Raw genomic sequence first — 19,676 nt, 5'->3', positions numbered from 1 at the left:
CGATGGGCCGAATGGCCTCTTTCCACACTGTAGGGATTCTACGATTCTGCAATCAGTACAATTAACCTATTATCACAAATGGTTCCATCTCAAAAATCAATGGTCTTAAACTTGAAAATTTCAATTTAAATGGAATGTCTATGGCTTTTTGGGAAAGCAATATCCAGAGTTCGACTACACCTTGCATGAAAAAGGTTCTTCCTAATTTCACTTAATGCAAAATCAGTAATCATAAGATGCACTGTTGTTCTGTCTTTGCCTGCCGGAGAAAAGAATTTCTCTGCAAAATAGTTATAAAGTCACAATGGTCTAACCAAACCACAGGGCTGCTATCTCATCAAAGAAAAATGACTGATGGTGGTTTATCTCAAGGGTTACCATGCCTCAGGTAAGGGGAGAGGATGAGAAGGACAGACCATCATGGTAACCTCAATTAGTGAGGAAATTGAACCCATGATCTTGGCATCATTCTCCATTAAAAACTACCATCCTGTTATTTAAGCCAAACTAATGCCGCTGTGCCACTTTCTAAGTCAGAAGGATTAGGAGTATGAATATGGTTGTACAATACTCCAGCTGTCATAAAGTTATTTTCATGAATTGGATAGTGTTATCATACATATCACCTAGCAGTGGCCCAGATTGGGCAAATCTGAGTCACAACATGATCAGTGGAAGAAATTAGTAGCAGCTACTGTTGAGGGTAGTGTATTGGTTTGGGCTTGTCCTAGAAAAATTCAGGCCCAGGTATTCATTGTTCTATCTGTCATTGCTACTGATCTGAACAAGAAATCTGAAGCTTTATCTCTAATCCTCTTCACGTCCTCAAATTCTGGCATTGACCAGTAGGTTTGTCAGTTGAGCCAGTTCCTGCTCAAACCATTTCCATTCATTGCTGCAGCACCCCCACTACCAGTAGCATTCAAACTTTGCAAAACTATTGATATCCGCAAAGAATATTAACCATCCGGATATTACTAAATCAACTGAAATCATGTGGCATAATGCCAATAATTTAAGTGAAAATTAAGTAATTACATCTTCAACCTAGGAATATAACTGTGGTGTTTTGCCCTTCCAGACTATCAAAGAAAGTCTCTCAACAATGCCTCTTCATGTAAACAATGGTGAAAGACTTCATTTCTGCCAGTGGGAGGGCAGAACATTGAGCTGGGACCACCAAGATAGTGACAGATTATAGGCTAGTAATGTTAGGGCACATTAAAGTGCTGTTTAGAGGGAAAGGTCCCAATGGTGGATGCCTTTCTCACTCCACAGCCTCAAAACCTGCCAAAAAATTAAAAACAAAAATCAGCCATTTTATTACCAAAGGGAAATCTTTTTTCCCTTTCAATTTGGGATGTTTCTCTTCTGGCACTGCTGTTTCATTCTCAATGGCAGTATCTGGTTTACTCCATTGGTCTGGGATCCTGTCCTAATAACTTCTAACCCGGAAAAATGAGTCAAAAATTAGATTGAATGACTGGCTCATTAAACCTAGCTGAATGAGTATCATTGCACACCTCATTACTTTCCCTGAGAAAGTAAAGCCCATAGAGCAAGTTCACCTCTGAGTTGTGGTACAGAATGATTTTTTGACCAGTCTGTGTTCCCCAGTGAGACCGGAAACATTATTCTTCAGTTCATGGGATATCTTAATTGACTTAAAGTGTTGATTAGTCACTACCATTTCTAACTTCTTAATCTTGTTGAAAACCCCTGTTTTTTTTAAACCCTGAGATGACCCATGCCTCAGAATCACAGACTTTCCAACACAATGGGAGTAATTGTTTTTCTATTGTTGAGAAGAAAAATGGATGAATTGTCTTTTACTGATAATCTTTGTGGAAACATTTATTTGTATATTAGCTGTTGTGTCTGTTCCCATCTGTATTTTTTAAATGGGTGGTTCTTTAAGGGTTTGCGATCTTGTGTATGTAAGAGTAGCCATCTTTTAGTCTAATAAGAAGAAATTGTAGAGTAAACAAGATGCAGTTTATTGCTTCTCTGCAACTGTTTACAGGTTGTAAGAACATTTTCTACATTAATATAAAGATCCTTAGGAGCATTTAGTCTTAGATCTGTCTTCCATGAGATCCCACTTTACTCTCTCACTAAAGCTTGATGATGTCATCCAAATGGATATTGCTTACTACACTCAATCAAATATCAATACTTTCCGCCCAGATACAAATTTCTACTCTTTAGTTTAGGTGTACTTTTAAATAGACTGGAAACATCTTTTGCTTTAAAACTGGACATTTAAAGCAATTCATTTTACAAATACTTCCTATGGAAAATGATCAACCAATTGCAAAACATATTTCATTACAGTGTTTCAAGGAATAGAGAAAATTGTAGAATTGGATCTGTATTTGGAATATCAGAAATGATACTCACAGAAGTAATTCTTACACATTGGTAACAGAATTTGTCCAGTGTTAGCTTCAGGCATCATGCTGACTACTTTAACAACAAATAGCCGCATTTCATAGACACAAACTATGGCAAAATAAAGTTAAATAATATTGCATTGAATGATTGCAGACAATTTCAAAATGTCACAAAAATGTTTAAAAAAGTGGGGCACAGTGGCTCAGTGGTTAGCACTGCTGCCTCACAGCGCCAGGGACTGGGTTCGATTCCACCCTCAGGCGACTGTGTGGAGTTTGCACATTCTCCCCGTGTCTGCGTGGGTTTCCTCCGGGTGCCTCCCACAGTCCAAAGATGTGCACGCTAGGTGGATTGGCCATGCTAAATTGCCTGTAGTGTTCAGGGGTGTGTAGGTTAGGTGGGTTATAGGGGTATGGGTCTGGATGGGATGCTCCTAGGGCCAATGTGGACTTGTTGGGCCGAAGGGCCTGTTTCCACACTGTAGGGATTGTATAATTGAGTAGGCCATTTGACCCCTCACCTGCTTTATCATTCAATAAGATCATCTGATTGAAGGCTAAATTCCACTTTCCACCCTGGCCCCATAAGCTAGTATTCACCTGTAGATCAAAAATCTGGCTAACTCAATTTTGAACATTCTGTAACCCATAGCTATCAAACGTAGTCAATTCCAAACACTACTGACCCTCTGAGAAAACGTGAATGGATGTGACAGACTAGGTTAGCCAATCATTGACAAATCTGACTCAGCCAGTGAAAGCAGGCACTGGGTCCTGCCCTCAACCGCCAACTACTGCATCTGCTTTGTCAAACTCCTCAGAATCTTATAGATATTTTTAATCAACTGGGTCAGGCATGTTGCGCCACACCTAAGGGCTTCCTGGCCCAGACGTAGGGACACTACTGCTCCAACACAACCCTAGAAATGACAGTGATGTCGACCCCCAGAATCATATATGTTTCCATAAAAATCACATCTAGTTCTTCCAAATTCCAATGAAAGTATGTCCAATCTGTTAACAATTTTTCATAAGAAAATTCCTTTGTCTCAAGAATCACCTCATTAAATGTTCTCTGAACTCCTTCCAATGCAAAATATACCTCTCCTTAAAACAGGAGGCTAACACTGTATGTGTAGTCTCACCAATACCCTATACAGTTGTGGTAGTAGCAACACTTTCCCACCACTCTTTGATAAAGGCCAACATTCCGTTTACATTACTTACTGTAACTACAAATGCTTATCTTTGTGTTTTTCATGAAAAGGATACCCAGGTCCCTCTGCACCAAAGAAGTCTACAGTTTCACTTTATTTAAATAATATTCGGCTTTTCCACCTTTCCCAGCAAAATGGAAAACCTCATTCCCACATTATATGCCATCTACCCCTTTCTTTGCCCCACTAATTTACCTGCCCTTTTACTTTGCTGTATTACAAATGACTGAAGTCCATAAATGTGTAAATAATGTAGTAGTTTCAAATTAAATAAAGCGTTTATTTCAAAAGTTTTTGTAAATGATAATTGAATGTCAGTCATTTACTTCTGGTCAAACAATAGGTTGTAATTAAGGACAGGTTACTTACTGTAATACTCAACCTTCATTTTCTTCAAACTGCTAAGCTAGAGGAGCTTTTAATTATTATTACTGATTGCAATATAAGTAGTGTAAAGCAGCCTTTTGAAAGTAGGAGGCTTGTTTGAAACCTTATATAAATTTTATTACCTTAAATGCGTTTTGAGTATCTTCCAGACAATAGATCCGTATGCTATACTCCAGTGATGTACATATTCCTGGTGCAAACAGAACTAGCCTCAGGCGCTTTGCTGCAGTCACATTCAGTGATTCACCAACTAGGGTGTATTTGCCCAGTGTCTCAGTAAATATATGGGACATTTGACCATCAAGCTGGCAATAATAAGGATTGGAAGGAATTTCTTTCCCTAGATGTAACACTTCCTGTGGAAAGACAAAGAAAAAGAAAAGTTATGATAAGTGAATTGAATAAAACTTCTCATTGCTAACCAGACTTGTACAGTAGATAAGGATGGACAAAAAAATTGTATATTTTACAGACATGATTGAACTGCACTAATATTTTAGTTGATTAACGTGCTTAAAATATTTGTACATTTGCAATAACGTGAACTTGATCAAGTAGTTTACATATTTAGTGTCCCAGTTAGCTATAGGACTACATTAATGTTCACATACTTCATTTTAAGGAGCCAGTTGTGAGGCTGGTCAGTGAATAATCAAGCAGTGAACGGACTGGTTCACTCTTATTTTTAATAATTAAAGTTAGGATTTGGATTAGATCATGTCACGTCTCAGCACCAATAACAATCATTTTCTGGTGAAGGAATGTTGTTCATTTTCACGTTTCATTGTTATTTCCTGGATGTATGGAATGTTGCTGGCTCAAAATTCTGGATATATTGGCAGTAAGCCTTTAACAGTTTTGGCAGGGGTGGGGAGGTGTCAGTTAGCTCAGTTGGCTGAGCAGCTAATTTGAGATGCAGAGTACCACCAATAGCACAAGTTCAACTCCCATCTTAGTTGAGGTCACCCTGAAGGTCCCACCTTCTCAACATCACCACCTCACCTGTGACACAGTAACATACAGGTTAAACTCACTACCATCATCTCTCTAAAGGCACCATGGTCTTCTACCTTACCCAAATGGCTATTTTTCACACCACAGCTGATACATTAAGTATTTGGAAATGGAGGTCAGTTCAACCGTATGAGATCTTGTATCAGAAATCTCTTTGCAGTAAGAGTTATGAGACCTCAATCAAGAGCAACAAGCTAACTGAATTTTTTTTATCCTTTTTCTAGAGGAATTAAGGTTAATTATGATGATTTAACCTTGCCTTATCTGAAAACAGCTAATTTAGTGTGCAAATTAGAATGGGAATTAAATCTGAGATCTTCTGGTCTCTGTACTCGGTATTTTATTGTGTGGCCTCTACCCACTAGGCTTTTGGGAAAGCCATTGATCAGCTCTAACTCAAGTGGATAACAGAAAGAAAGATTTATATCAATTTTACTGAATGCCATAGGCAGTCTTTGTACCACTGAGTTACAATACCTTTTCAGAGCAATTCCAAATATGTTGAGCGCATAATCTAAGATGACATTTCAATTTGAAAGAGTTCTGTACTAACAGAGATATTATCCATTTGGAGTTAAACTAGAGCCTTTTCTGTTTCCTCAGGTGAGTGATCCCATGAAACTACCTGAAGAAGAGCATGCAAGTCTCCTGATATCTTGATCAGCATTCCTTTCTAAACCATCATTAAAACATTAAAATATTCTGGTCATTCATCTCACTGTTGTTTGTGGTGTCTTATTGTCTACAATTCAGTAATCATGTTTGGCTATATTACACAACTTAATACATTTCAACATCGTGAAATGACCATGAGGTTCTCTGAGGCATCTGATCATATGAAGTGTGCTATCTCAATACCAGCTCTTGCTTTCTCCACCAATGTTCTCAGAAAATACTATCTGTTCCTCAAAAGATTACTTTAGAAATGCACTGATAGCTGTTACATGAGCCTTTTGACACTGGATGATGCTAAGAGAAATCAGACAAATAATCAGCAAATCCGTTTTTTAAAGGTTGTGGTTGAGGGAAGAATATTGACTTCATTACCTGGAGAATTCTATTCTTTTGGCCATGATTGTAAGGGATTTCTAATGTCAACCTAAACCAGTGAAACACTTAATATGGGCCTCAGCTTAATGTTATAGCTTAATGATCTACCTCTGAAATGTAGCATCCCCCCACTTAGTATTGAACTAAAATCATATTTTAGAGGTAAAGTTTTATTTTATTGATAATATTAGAGGCTAGTCAATGTACAGTAATATTAGAATATGCATTATTTGATTATCAATATTCCAGCCCTCCCAATGTCATGAACTTTAAGTCTTAGTCTGTAAGCCTCGGGATAGAGAAATGGGGCTAAATAAACAAAACACATTTTGAAGGATGTACAAGTAAATATATTCCGATAAAACGAAATAAAGAAACATACCAGTACCTCACTGCAGCCAAGTCTAAATACCAAAACTAACCTAAAGTCCAAACAAAATTATTTTATTGAAGAAACTAACTGGTCATGATAGCTGGCAAAATTCAACTCTAATAAGTAAAAGGTGTATCAGAAGTGAAAACAAAATCCAAAAAGAATTAAAAAAAGAATGTCCCAGATTACTTTTTCTTGATATGTTAACAGTAGACAGCAAGCAAGAGAATTGCGAGGTCAGCCACAAGGTTGAGGAATGATGAATGAGTCAACGTTAGACCACCTAGAGGGCCAGAAAAAGTATTCTATTTCTGGGCCAAACAATTTTAGCTGCTTTCAGTTCACACATTGATATTTTTAATATCACAGGCAATCATACATCAATAAAGTTAATTAAACATCAATACCAGTATTCCCATAATTTTAACCATGGAAAACGAATACATACCTCAAATACAAATTTACCAGAAATAATTTACTTCTGTTTATAATTTCCCTCTCTCATTTGCCAAAATTTCTTTGCTTTACTTTGATCAATTATCCTATTGATAAGTTTTAGAAACTGCACTTTTTATTTAGCTAATTTCTTTGATATACATTACAACAACAAAGAGGTTCTGAAAACTTAATTTTAACTTGGCTTCTTATCTGGTTTAATCTCTGTTCTGGCTCTTGTGTCCTTTCTAGATATCAGTAGAAATTTTTAGTCATTTCAAAGATCATTTTCAACCAATAAGATACCTTGATATGGAATATGAATATTATGGTATCATAGGAACAAACAAATAAATCATTGATGTGCACCTGCATTACACACCAGGGGAAAAAAAGGCTTCCATGCAATTATCTTTGCAGCAGTCCTTGGAATCCAATAACATTCAGGCAATTCAACTTCTTCATGTTGAGAACTACTGATTGGTTGTCAAATGACCTTGAGGACAATACACTGATCAATCAGAATCAACCTGCTTAGTTTCAAATTTAACATTCAATTGTCATTAATTCATGCATTCTCCACAGCAACACCTCAACAATCACGGTCTACATGCCAACTAATCACCACCCTCCTTTTATGCTATATAAATATTTATTTTCCCTTTGAATTGTTATTTTCACAAATTGACCTGATGTTGCAAGGCAAAAGGTTTTGAGGGAAAGTGCATCTTTTTCAGCACTGCTTACGTTCTGTACTGTCAAATTACTACAACTTCATATTATTTGCAACATTTCACAATGTGGTTTAGATGTAATTCTGATCTAATAATTTTTGTTTATAAAACTAATAAATATCAACAAAACACATATTACAATGAAATTCAAGTGCATAGAACTTTGTTTTTTCTTTAATCTGGTTAGTTTATTGTGCCAAAGTTTACAGTAGTAGGTCATCAACTGCTGATTAAGAGTTAATTAATTAAGATTTAAATGCATTCATTTCTAATTAGGATTTTCTCCCGAAACCTTCAGTTCAAAAATTACAAATTCAAAGTAGGCCACAATGCCTCTCTAGCTTGTTGCACCATTCAATAATATTATGGCTATTATGATGACTCCAATTCCTGTCTATGCTTGGTAACCTTTCGCTCCTTTGCTCAACAACAAGCTCACTACCACTACTGTAAAAATATTTAAAGACTCTGATGCTACAATCTGTTGATGAAAAAAGTTCCAAAGGCTTATGACCTCTATGAGGGAAAAAAAAATTAAAACATACCCCTCCCTAGTTCTACACTCTCCCATAAAAAGAAACATCCTTTCTCACTTCATCTTATCAAGATCTTTATATTTCAGTCAAATGGTCTCTAACCCTCTTAAACTCGAATGGTAACAAGCCTAACTTTACAAACTTCCATCAGAAGCAAGGCCACTCATTCCACGTTACTTGCTCTATAATTTTTTCTGAACTGCTTCCACAGTCCCTTAAACAGTACACCAGATATGGTTTCAGCACATCTTGTATAAGGTTGTGTTAGCCATGCTACTTCTGTATTCAATTCCTTTCACTATAAACAATAATGGTCAATTAACTTTTTGAATTCGTTGTTCTACCTGCCTTTTGCAAACTGACACTTCGATCCCTCTGCATCTCAGAGCTCTTAATCTCTCACCATTTTTATAATATGCTTCTTTTTTATTCTTCCTGCCAACGTGAAAAAATTGACATATTTCCATGTTATGATCCCTCTGCCAGATTTTTGCCCACTCACTTAACCTGTCTATGTCTCTTTGTACGCTCTGTACATCCTTTTTACAACTTACTTTCCTGCATGTTTTTGTGCTATCAGGACATTATTGTCCACTAAATTTCTGAATTTGAGTACATAATTGCAGAGTGAGGAATGTAGAGTATTTGGAACCCAAGTGAACAGAACAATCAACCTTAACAAATCAGACAGAAGGAGTGTGAAATCAAGAATGCAAGGACTGAGAAAGAAATGTAAACTGGAAGGAGTGAACATTGTCACATCAGATGCTGAAAGATAATTAAAGAGGGAAATAACTATTAGAACAAAAGATAGAAAAGATAGAAACATCAATTTTAAAAAAAATCAATTTAAATCTTAGTAACCAGTATGTTTTGAGGTACTGGGAAGCTTTGGTTGTAATTATTAACCTGTCTGTCATGCCAGGAGAGGTTGTTATCAGTAATTAACAATTATCACATTAATAAAAGGAACATTATGTTTTTCTTCAAAATCTTATACATGCCTTCTAACAAAATCATTAACTGAGAGAAACTGTCAGCTTGACAGCTGGAAATTCATTAATTTCAGTGTGTGAATCAGTTATTTCACTCCCATCTTACAACAATCAGTTTTGAAATTTACCTCTTACATGTTTTCCCCAATTCATTTATGGATTTGCTATAGGTTCTTTCAGTTCAATTTCAATGAACTGCTTTTGTGAATTGTGTCCAGGTTTGTCACTCAGTATCCGTCAGTCAAACCAGATTGCAGCGTGTATTTGGGCTGGGTTAGGGATTTAAAATATTGTTGGTCTATTTCAGCTCAACACTGGGGACTCTACTGCTGCATTGATGACATTTTCATAATTAGTTTTGTGTTCCAATTGATTACTTGCTTAGAATGAAGGCAACATTATTGGCTAAAATTTACTGGGCCACAGAATGAGGTTGCAGGGTGAAGACGGTGTAAAACCAGATTAGAATATGTTTTACTGCAAATATGATGTCACGACCCTGGCTCCAGATTTTTATAAGTGAAAGGTATCTCAGAGAGGGGAGGATGACGTGACAGGACCTCAATTAAGCTTTTGAATAATTAACTGACCTGAATTTTATGGCTTATTTCTTATTTTATCAATAGCAACAGAAACCACGAGTCTTTAGATTCCTAATGGTTAAAAGTAGTGACAAGGACGTGTTAGAACAAACTCTGACAGCCAATCATCTGGAAAGCCATTTTCTGTTGAAAGGCAGCATGATGAATAGAAGGCATTGTTCAATGATTGCACAGGACTGAGGGAGTATGCAAAGATGTCAGCTTTGATATTATATTTACATATTAAGTTTAGTTCCCTTATCAAAATCCCTACGATACCCTAATAGTCACTGCTTTCCAATTAGAAAAAAGCCCGTTTATTCCTAATTTTGTTTTCTGACTGCCAACCAGTTCTGCATCCATATCATACACAACCCCAATCACATGAACTTTAATTTTACAACCTAGCCTCCTATGTAGAACTTTATTGAAAGACGCCTGAATGCCCAAGTAAACCACATCCACTGGCTCCCCCTTATCAATACCACTAGCCATATCCTCAAGAAGGTCCAGTAAATTTGTCAAGCATAATTTTCCTCTCAAATTATTGCTGACCCTGTCTGATCCCACCACTGTTTTCCAAGCATTCTGCTATTAAATCTTTAATTACAGACTCTAGCATTTTCCTCACTGTGGATGTCAAACTAACCAGTATCTAATTCCTTGTTTTCTCTCTATCTCCTTTTTTTTAAAATAGCAGGGTTACATAAGATACCCTCCAATCCATAGAAACTGTTCCAGAGTCTATGGAATCTTGAATGATAACCACCAGCATATCCTTTATTTCTAGGGCCACTTCCTTAAATACTCTGGGATGTAGATTATAAGGTTTTATAGATTTATCAGCCTTTACTCGCACTAATTTCCCGAACACCATTTATTGATTTCCTTTGGTTCTTCCCGCTCACAAGACCCTGTGTTCCCCAACATTTTTGGGACATTATTTGTATCCTCCTTTGTGAAGGCAGAACCAGGTTATACATTTTAATTGGTATGTCATCTCTTTATGCTCCATTATAACTTGACCTGTTTCTGTCTATAAAGGACAGACATATGACTACACTAATCCTTTTCTCTTCACATACCTATTGAAGCTTTTACAATCAGTTTGTATGTTCTTTGCAAGCTTCTCATACTGTATTTTTTCCCTTTTAATCAATCTTTTTGTCTGCTTTGCTGAAATCTAAACTTCCTCATCAAGTCTGCTGCTTTTTATGGCCAATTTGTTAATTTGAGCATATATTGCACCCAAAACAAAAGATTCTGGTTGCAATGTTTAGACTATTGAACACTCACTGGCAGATTAAAAATACTGGAAAATTAAATAGTATTTCAGAAAAGTCATTTTTAGTACTAGTCTGACAAAACCTATGGGACTTGACTAAAAAATGCCATTGTGTTCCCTACTTTTAATACTATATCTGTTCAGCACATATTTGTAACTAATATTTGCCTTATGATTAATTTATAATACACATACAGAGGCAGATTAGCTCAGATACAATTCAGTATATGGTAAACAGGAGGAGAAGGTGACGTAGTGGTAATGTCACTGGACTAGTAATTCCAGGTTAATTTTGTGGGGACATAGGTTTGAATTCCACCGAGGCAGATGAAGAAATTTGAATTGATCTAAATTTGGAATTAGTAGGTATTTCAATGACAATCAGATTATTATTATTGATCTTCATAAATCCCAGCTGGATCAATAATGCCCTTTAGAGATGGAAATCTCTGACATTCTTTCTATCTGGCCATTGTTCGACTCCAGACACATGGCAATGTGGTTGACCATAAATTGCTCTTTGAAATGTCCAAGAGATCTAATCAATTCATGGGCAACAAATGCTGACCTTGCCCATGATGCCTACCTTCAACAATAAAAAAAGGTAATCTAGAGCATTATTGCCAGGTGCTGCTTTCAGTTGGATTGTGGTGAGATCATTGTTTCAATGAATAGTGTTCACCAATATTTCCTCTCAGTGCATAGCCACTGTGGCAAGTTTCTTTGCAAGTTACATGCATATTGGTCTCTAAGTTATTTGGTACGGATTGCAATGTAAAAAAAAAAGACAACTTGAAATTGATGTTAAAATTGGTTATCTCACGGTTCAACAAGTGCTAATTGCTCATCTGAATTATTTCAATAGGGTTCACAGTCCAATATAGGATGACCTCGAGCTTCGAGATTTGAGTACACATAGCCAACACACTATTGTGTACTTTTACAAAAATAGAAAATACCCAGTTTCGACTCCAAATACTTTGGGGGCTTCACAATGTTTAGCTGAAGCTAGCTAAGGCTACTCAGGCAGTAAAAAGGGAGTGGAGAGGTCAACAGAGGTGGCAGAAAGGTAGAATAGGGTTTCCCGCTTGCTAAAATGCAAACGCTATTTAGCACTGATAGGACTACAAGCAATTCATCAGGTAAAACCACTTGAATTCTACTGTATCTAGTTGGACATTATGGTGAACAATTAAGCACATAAGATGAGCAGGAGGCTCTTTGAGCATCCCCATCCGTAGCAGTTGTAGATCTGAGTGAACGTTTACATCTTTAGTCAGACATCCTAATATATGTGAAGTCCTCACTATCACAGGTGCTGATTTTCAATTTTTCTGATGCAATCCATGACCTACAGAAAAATCTTAAGTCCTCTGTGAACAGCAAACCTATGGCCTTTAGTATCATCCTAGTACCCCAGAAATTCCTGTGACCAAGACACAGCTACAAAAGTAGGTCTGTCGAACAACATGAAAATTGTCAAGATGGCTCCTGTTAAAAAGACATACCTAACCTGATCAGTTAGCACTCTATCAGCCTATTTCCTTTTCCAATCACCAGTAAAGGCACAGATTGTATTTAACTCTTCAGTGCCTGAGTCTGTTGGTAGGTATGTTCAGTGGTAATTGACTCTGCGCCCCCATCAAAAAAAGCTTGCAGAATGAGCTCCATTCTGCTCCTTAAGAGCTGATTGGTGGCCTCCTTAATTGCTGGCAAGTCAAGAACATGGCCAATGGATCTTCTTGCCTCGCACTTAATTGCTGTGGTGGTGAGAAGGTGGCAAGAATCTCCTCAGGGCCAACTCGCCCAATAATTTGCCCTTTCATCACCTTCAGGGACTGGATAATTGGGCACATAGAAGGAGTCATCGACAGTGCTAAACCCACTCACTACTGATAATGAGTTTGTGTTAAATTTGCATCAAAGTTTCAAACACAGCAACAACCTTGACTGAAAACGTAATACCTTTCTTAAAACCAGAGAGTTAAATTATTTCCTGGCAGTAGTGTGGAAATGGGATGTAGAATTCTCTCCCTATAGTATCTACCTGAGTGCCTCTTTCTTGTCCAGCAAGGGTACAGGAGCACACTGCTAAAGTTAAGACTTTGTGAAATGAAAGGATTAATTTTCTGATATTTCAGCCACTTTCCCACTGGGAGCTTACACCCTGATATAATTATTGAGCAAAACAGGTTTTCTAAAATAATATTATCTTTGTAAAATTGATTTGTAATGCAATGGTTTCCAGTGGAAATATATGATAATGCAACCATTTTATAGCACTGTAAATTTAAGGTGACTCAAACTATTAGAGATCAAAATATACTTTTAAATTTGCTGCTGGACTCCTTTCCTGACTTCTCTCACTTACGACACTTGTCTTCATCAATTCAAAATAAATGCTAACATGTTTTATTTCAGGTTTCTCACTTTCTTTACAAGACAGACAATTATATATAACATTCCATTCTCTACACAAATGATATCAGGTCAACTTAATTTACCAGTGTTTGGAAATTGTGCAGTCTGAACTTAAATTAAGTCAGCACTAGATAGAATAATACTGCACAGGATGAGATCATTTGGCTCATTATGCCTATGTGATATTTTTATCCAATTAATCCCAATCTCCTGCTCTTTCCACATATCCTTGTAAATATTGTTCCATTTCTCAAACTAATCAAGTAATAGGTGAAAACATAAATCTAGCCCTGGAAGTAGGAAACTATGGGAAATTATTTCAGATTTCCAGCATTTCCACTTTCCTTTGTTATTCTGAACATGACATTAATTTCCTACTGCTCGCTGTATGTGAATCATATTAGTTGAGATATATCACTACAACATTATCACCATTTCATGGAATCAATATTGTTTGTTGATTTCACTTAATATTATGAGGAGAATTTTTAAAAAAAGACATTGGGCTGTTTATTTGTCTTTTCTGGCTGATTTTAATGGCAGCAAGCAGAATTGACTGATTTAGTTTTCCTCTGGGTGAGTTCAGTCTCCAGCGTCTCATTAGGCTTTATTTGACACAAAAACAGCTTATCAGATCCTTGCCTGCAATAATGTACATTTCCTACCTTTCAAATAATTTAACAGCCATGTAATGAGCCAAGCAAGGACATTAATCCAGGCCTAGAGACAGGAAACTGTGGGAAATGAAGAATATCAGTAAATTATAGAACCCAAATCACTGACATGCCCACTTCATGAACTTGAAAGACTGACTTTTGGATAGGATCATTAGGAATGGGAGTAAGGCATTTGGCTCATTGAGTCTGCTCTGCCATTCATTAAGATCATAGCTAATCTGTGTTGCTAGAATCAATTTATTTGCTTTTACATGAAAAATCTAAACCTGTGTTTTGAATTTAGAAAGTAAAGAATAAACTTGAAAATAAGTAACATAATTTGTGGATAACATACAATACCATTTGTTTAGCTGAGTTAATACTTTAAATGTAGATACTCCATTGAATGTTTTAAGATCAAAGAGCAGTACAGCATAAGGACAGGCCTTTCAGCCCACCAAGTCTGTGCTGACACACAATGTCTTTCTAAACTAAAAAGCTTTTGCCTCTATGCTATCTGTATCCTTCTATTCCCTGCCTATTCATATATCTACCAAGATGTCTCTTTAACGTTGCTATTGTATCCACCTCCATCACCTCCTCTGGCAGCACATTCCAGGCACTTACCACACCCTGCACAAAAAACCTGCCTCTGACATCTCCTTCAAACTTACCTCCTTTCACCATAAACCCAGGTCCCCTAGTAATTGGCATTTCCGCCCTGGGAAAAAGACTCTGACTCTACATTCTATCCATATCTTTCATACTTTTGGAAACTTCTATCAGGTTACCCTTCATCATCGATGTTCAAGTGAGGACAAACCAAGTTTTTCCAATCTCTCCTCATAGCTGATACCCTTCAAACCAGGCAACATCCTGGTAAACAATTTCTGTACTCTCTCCAAGGACTCCACATCCTTCTGGTAGTGTGGTGTTCAGAACTGTACATACTAATGACTGATCTCCCCTGAAATGCTGGTAATCCTACTGAGCACTGTGTATTTCAGAATCTGTAGCTCCATAATTCCAGCAGTTGCAAATTGTTATCTTTTATTTTGAAAGTTTTTAAACTTATTCATATTGTCTGCTTCTGCAAATGTTATTGAGACATTTAAAATAATTTATTGCCGAGTTGTTCGTACTTGTAACAATGTATTTCAACATCCAAACTTGAAGTCCACACAGAAGAATAAAATAAACAGCTGAACATCTCATTGGAACTTTTCAATAGATTTTGTACCCTTAGGTTGCAGGCTGATATATTAGTAAACCAAAAATGAATGCATTGCAGTCGGCTACTAAAAAGCTGATGGTAATTGTTGGGGTGGATATTTAATATTTTGTGGAGCTTGTGCTTCTGTACACGTATCCAATCAATGACAACACTGAATCAGTTAATGTAACAATTACAGCAAATCTAATTTTAACAGATACTACGTTTTACAGGATTTAGCTGCTCTATTCTTTTGATTAGCACTATCTTTTGCTATTTTAGATTCTCCTAACTGTCAGAAATCTACTACAGTTTTCTCTGAAAGCTAATTAACAAGGCATCATGCAGCAGCAGATCTATTATGAACCTTTATTCCTTTTTTTTGAGCAGAAAATAAGCAGCACATTTAAAAATGTTTCAGCTTTACTACTGGTTTAATCTTAGCTTAATTTCCAACCGTGCTTTTGTTGGAGATTATTTTCACAGTGGGTTTTCTGTAACAGAAGTGCATTGTTACTTATTGTTAATTCAAAACTACCACCAAATCTCTGTTTATTCAGGCCCCACGCCTTGCATTATCATTAAACCCATAGATAAGAATGCCTCTCCTGTCCTCTATCAGTGGAGTTCAATTACCAACTTTGACCCAGCTTGCGCCCCTGGACCACAAACCAATGATCAAATATGAAGCCACTGTGTCTAGGACCATAAGTGACTTCATGCTCCTGAAATCTTCACTCTACATCCTCCAACCATGTCGTCCCATAAGTACGAACAACATACTTTATCTTTCTTTCCAAAATCCAAGAATGGCCTGGTCAATTCACGCTTGCTGCTTGTTTCTGCCCTATGGAATTTATTACTAACGAGCTCAACTCTTTTTTCTCTCCTTGTATGTTCTCTTTCCACCTCATCTACTGCCCAATGTCACTTCAACAATCTTCAGTTTCCTGACCCTAACCACCACCTTGTCACTCTCGAGTCCAATCCAATCTCCATCTACCAGCACCGGATTCCTCTTCCAGCTAAGCTTATTCGTACACTGCACAATATCCCCTTCAACTCATCTTTTTCCTTTTTTTTTTCTCAATACCGATGAAAAATATTCATTTAAGACCTTGGCCATGTCCACTGAACCAGGCGCAGGATGCCCCTTTGGTCCCTAACAGATCCCACTTTTTCCCTTGTAAACCTTTGCCTCCTAAGATACTAATATTTCCTTGGTCCCATCTGTTAGACATTTCATGGCCTCTCTTTGCCTTCCTAATTTCCTTTTTTAAGCATACCTTTGAAGGGCCTCCCCTGTTTTTCATGGCCCTGCCTCTGATATATGTTTTCTCCTTTTTCTTAATCAAACTCTTGATATCCCTTGACATCCAGAGTTCCCTGGACTTTCTGCCCTCACCCTTTTCTCTTAGCAGAATATGTTAGACTTGAATTCTCACTATACTATGTTTAAAAGCCTTCCAATTTTCAAATGTAGACTTAACTGCAAGTAGCTGCTCCAAGTCTATTTGGCGGGTCCTGTCTAAAGATATTGGAATTGCCCTTCCTCCAATTTAAACACTTAACTTCTCTGCTACTCTTATCCCTTTCTGTAATGACTTTGAAACTGAACAGTGTTATGCTCACTATCCCCAAAATACTCACCCACTGGAACGTCAACAACTTGATTGGCTTCATTCCCTAGGATTAGATTTACACTGCCCAATCTCTTGTAGGACTGCCTACGTACTGACACAAAAAGGTCTCCCGGATACATTTTAGAAATTCTACCTCATTTGATACTTTTATGACTAAGGTGATCCCAGTTAATGTTAGCAAAGTTGAAATTGCATCCCAATAGTAGCCCTATTTGTCTCAAACCTTCGTGATTTTCCTACATATCTGCTCCTCGGTCTCCTCCTGACTGCTGGGAGACCTGTAGTATAATCCCAACCATGTAACAACCCCATTTTTTAATGTGTAAAGTCTACCCAGATTGCTTCATTTAAAAACACTTCTATGATGTCCTCTGTTATTAAAGTAATGAGTATCTTTATGAATAATGCAGTGACTCCCACCTCTCTCATTTTCTCTCATCCTCTCCCCCATTATTGTGCCTGAAGCTTCTACACTCTGGAATATTGAAATGTCAGTCCTGTCCTTTCTTCGATCATGTCTCAGTTATTGTGGCAATATCATACTCTTACGTGCTGATCAACGCTCTAAGTTCATCTGCCTTACCAGTAACGCTCCTTGCATCAAAATAGATAGAATTGAGTTTTCTACACTTCTCGTGTGCCTTACCCTGCTCATATCTTCTCCACATACTGGAGTGTCCTAGCATTCCTTCTATATCTGATTGGACCTTGCTCCCAACTTTCCATCTACTCTGTGCCCTGTTCCCCTGCCAACTCAGTTTGAAACTTCCCCAACAACGTGAGCAAACCTCCCAGCAAGGATGTTGGACCCAGTCCAGTTCAGGTGTAACACATCCAGGTCCTACCTATTCCAGAAGCTGTCCTAATGATCCAAAAATTTAGAACCCTCCCTCTGACACCATACCCTTACGTACGTGTTCATCTGACCTATGTTCCTATTCCTATATTCAGTAGTGCGTAGCACTGGAAGAAAGCTGGAGATCACATCCTTAGCAGTCTCCCTCTTTAATCTACTACTTAACACCCTCAATTCCTGATGCAGGATCACATATTTCTTTTTTTACCATGTCATTAGAACTAACATGTCTCATGAACTGCTGGTGATTCACCCTTCCCCTTCAGAATGCCATATAGCCGTTCTGAGACATCCCTGATCCTGAAACTATGAAGGCAACATACCATTCATGAGTCTCGTTTGCTGCCACAGAACCGTCTGTCAGTTTCCCTTACAATCGAGTCCCTGATCACTAACGCTATTCCAGTCTTTTTCTTCTCCTACTGTGCAACAGAGACATCTGTGGTGCTGCGAACCCAGTAGTTACTGCTTTCCCCTGAGAGACAATTTACTCCCAGCAGTATATTTGTTTGAGAGGGGGTTGGCCATAGGTGACTCCTGCACTGCTGCCCATGCTTTACTAGTCTTCCTGGTCAGCCAATGCTTTTCTACCTATGTAGTCCTAACTGGTGGTGTGACAAGCTCACTAAGTGTGCTATCCTCAACACTCTCAGCCTCATGGTTGCTCCATAGTGAGTCCATCTGCAACTTCATGCGCTCCATACACTCAATGAGGAGCTGCAGCTGAACACACTTTCTGTATACACAGTCACCATCCACACTAGAAGTCTCCCTCATTTCCCACATATTGCAGGAGGAACATTCTATGGGATTGAGTTTTCCTGCCATTGTGAATCTAATTGACTACAGGCAATAAATTAGGAACCAATTAATCCACCTTGCCCACTACTCAGCAAAGCAGATTTTTCTCTCTCAGGTTGTCTCTCTCGATTGGCTCAGTGGTTAGCACTGCTGCCTCACAGCGCCAGGGACCCAGGTTTGATTCCTGCCATGGGCGACTGTCTGTGTGGAGTTTGCACATTCTCCCTGTGTCTGCATGGGTTTCCTCCGGGTGCTCCGGTTTCCTCCCACAGTCCAAAGATGTGCAGGTTAGGTGGATTGGTCATGCTAAATTGCCCATAGGGATGTGTAGATTAGGGGGATGGGTCTGGGTGGGATGCTCTGAGGTTCGGTGTGGACTTCTTGGGCTGAAGGGCCTGTTTCCACGCTGTAGGGATTCTATGACTGTCCACTTCATCATCTATTTTGGTGTATTCTGCAAATTTAATAACCGTACCTCCCATATTCACATTCAAATCATTTATATGTGATGAAAAGCAGTGGACCCAGCACTGAACTTTGTGGTCACTGAAAAGCAACCCTCCACCACTGCCCTCTGTCTTCTACCTTCGAGCCAGTTCTGTATCCAATTGACTAGCTCTCCCTGTGATCTAACCTTACTAACCAGTCTACCATCTGGAACCTTGTCAAACACTTTGCTGAAGTTCATACAGACAACTCCATTGACTTCCTCCAAATAAAAAAAAGTAGTCCCAGGTGTACCTACAAGTTTATACCTGCCTTTTTGTGGAATTCATGGAACATTAATTTATCTGTTCTACAAGGCCTCTTCCCTCATCACTTTTTCTCTAATATATTGATGACTGTATTGGTGCCTCTTTTTGTTCTCACCATGTACTGGAAATCTTAATTTGTTATGTTTCTAGTTTATACCCTTCCCTCATCTTCCCCTGGTCCATCACTGATGCTTCCCTCCCTCAAATTCTCTGTCTCCATTTCCATGGTTAAGTTGTCTTCCAATAGTCATGATAGACCATGAACTTGGGGTAAACAAACAGGTGGCTGGAAGAACACAGTAACCCAGGCAGAATCTGGAGGAAAGGAGCA

At 38.0% G+C, this 19,676-nt stretch overlaps 1 protein-coding gene across 1 annotated transcript in view; it reads right to left on the bottom strand.

Annotated features, from left to right (window-relative positions):
* Positions 1-19,676, bottom strand: part of unc5a (unc-5 netrin receptor A) — a 264,346-nt gene that overhangs the window by 54,485 nt on the left and 190,185 nt on the right. The window contains exon 12 of the mRNA XM_048603964.1: positions 4,120-4,353. Within this exon, the coding sequence (XP_048459921.1) occupies positions 4,120-4,353 (234 nt within the window). The remainder of the gene's footprint in view (positions 1-4,119; positions 4,354-19,676) is intronic.

Source organism: Rhincodon typus, chromosome 12 (assembly GCF_021869965.1).
Source record: "Rhincodon typus isolate 14 chromosome 12, sRhiTyp1.1, whole genome shotgun sequence".
NCBI lineage: Eukaryota > Metazoa > Chordata > Chondrichthyes > Orectolobiformes > Rhincodontidae > Rhincodon > Rhincodon typus.
This window is presented reverse-complemented; position numbering and strand designations above follow the sequence as displayed.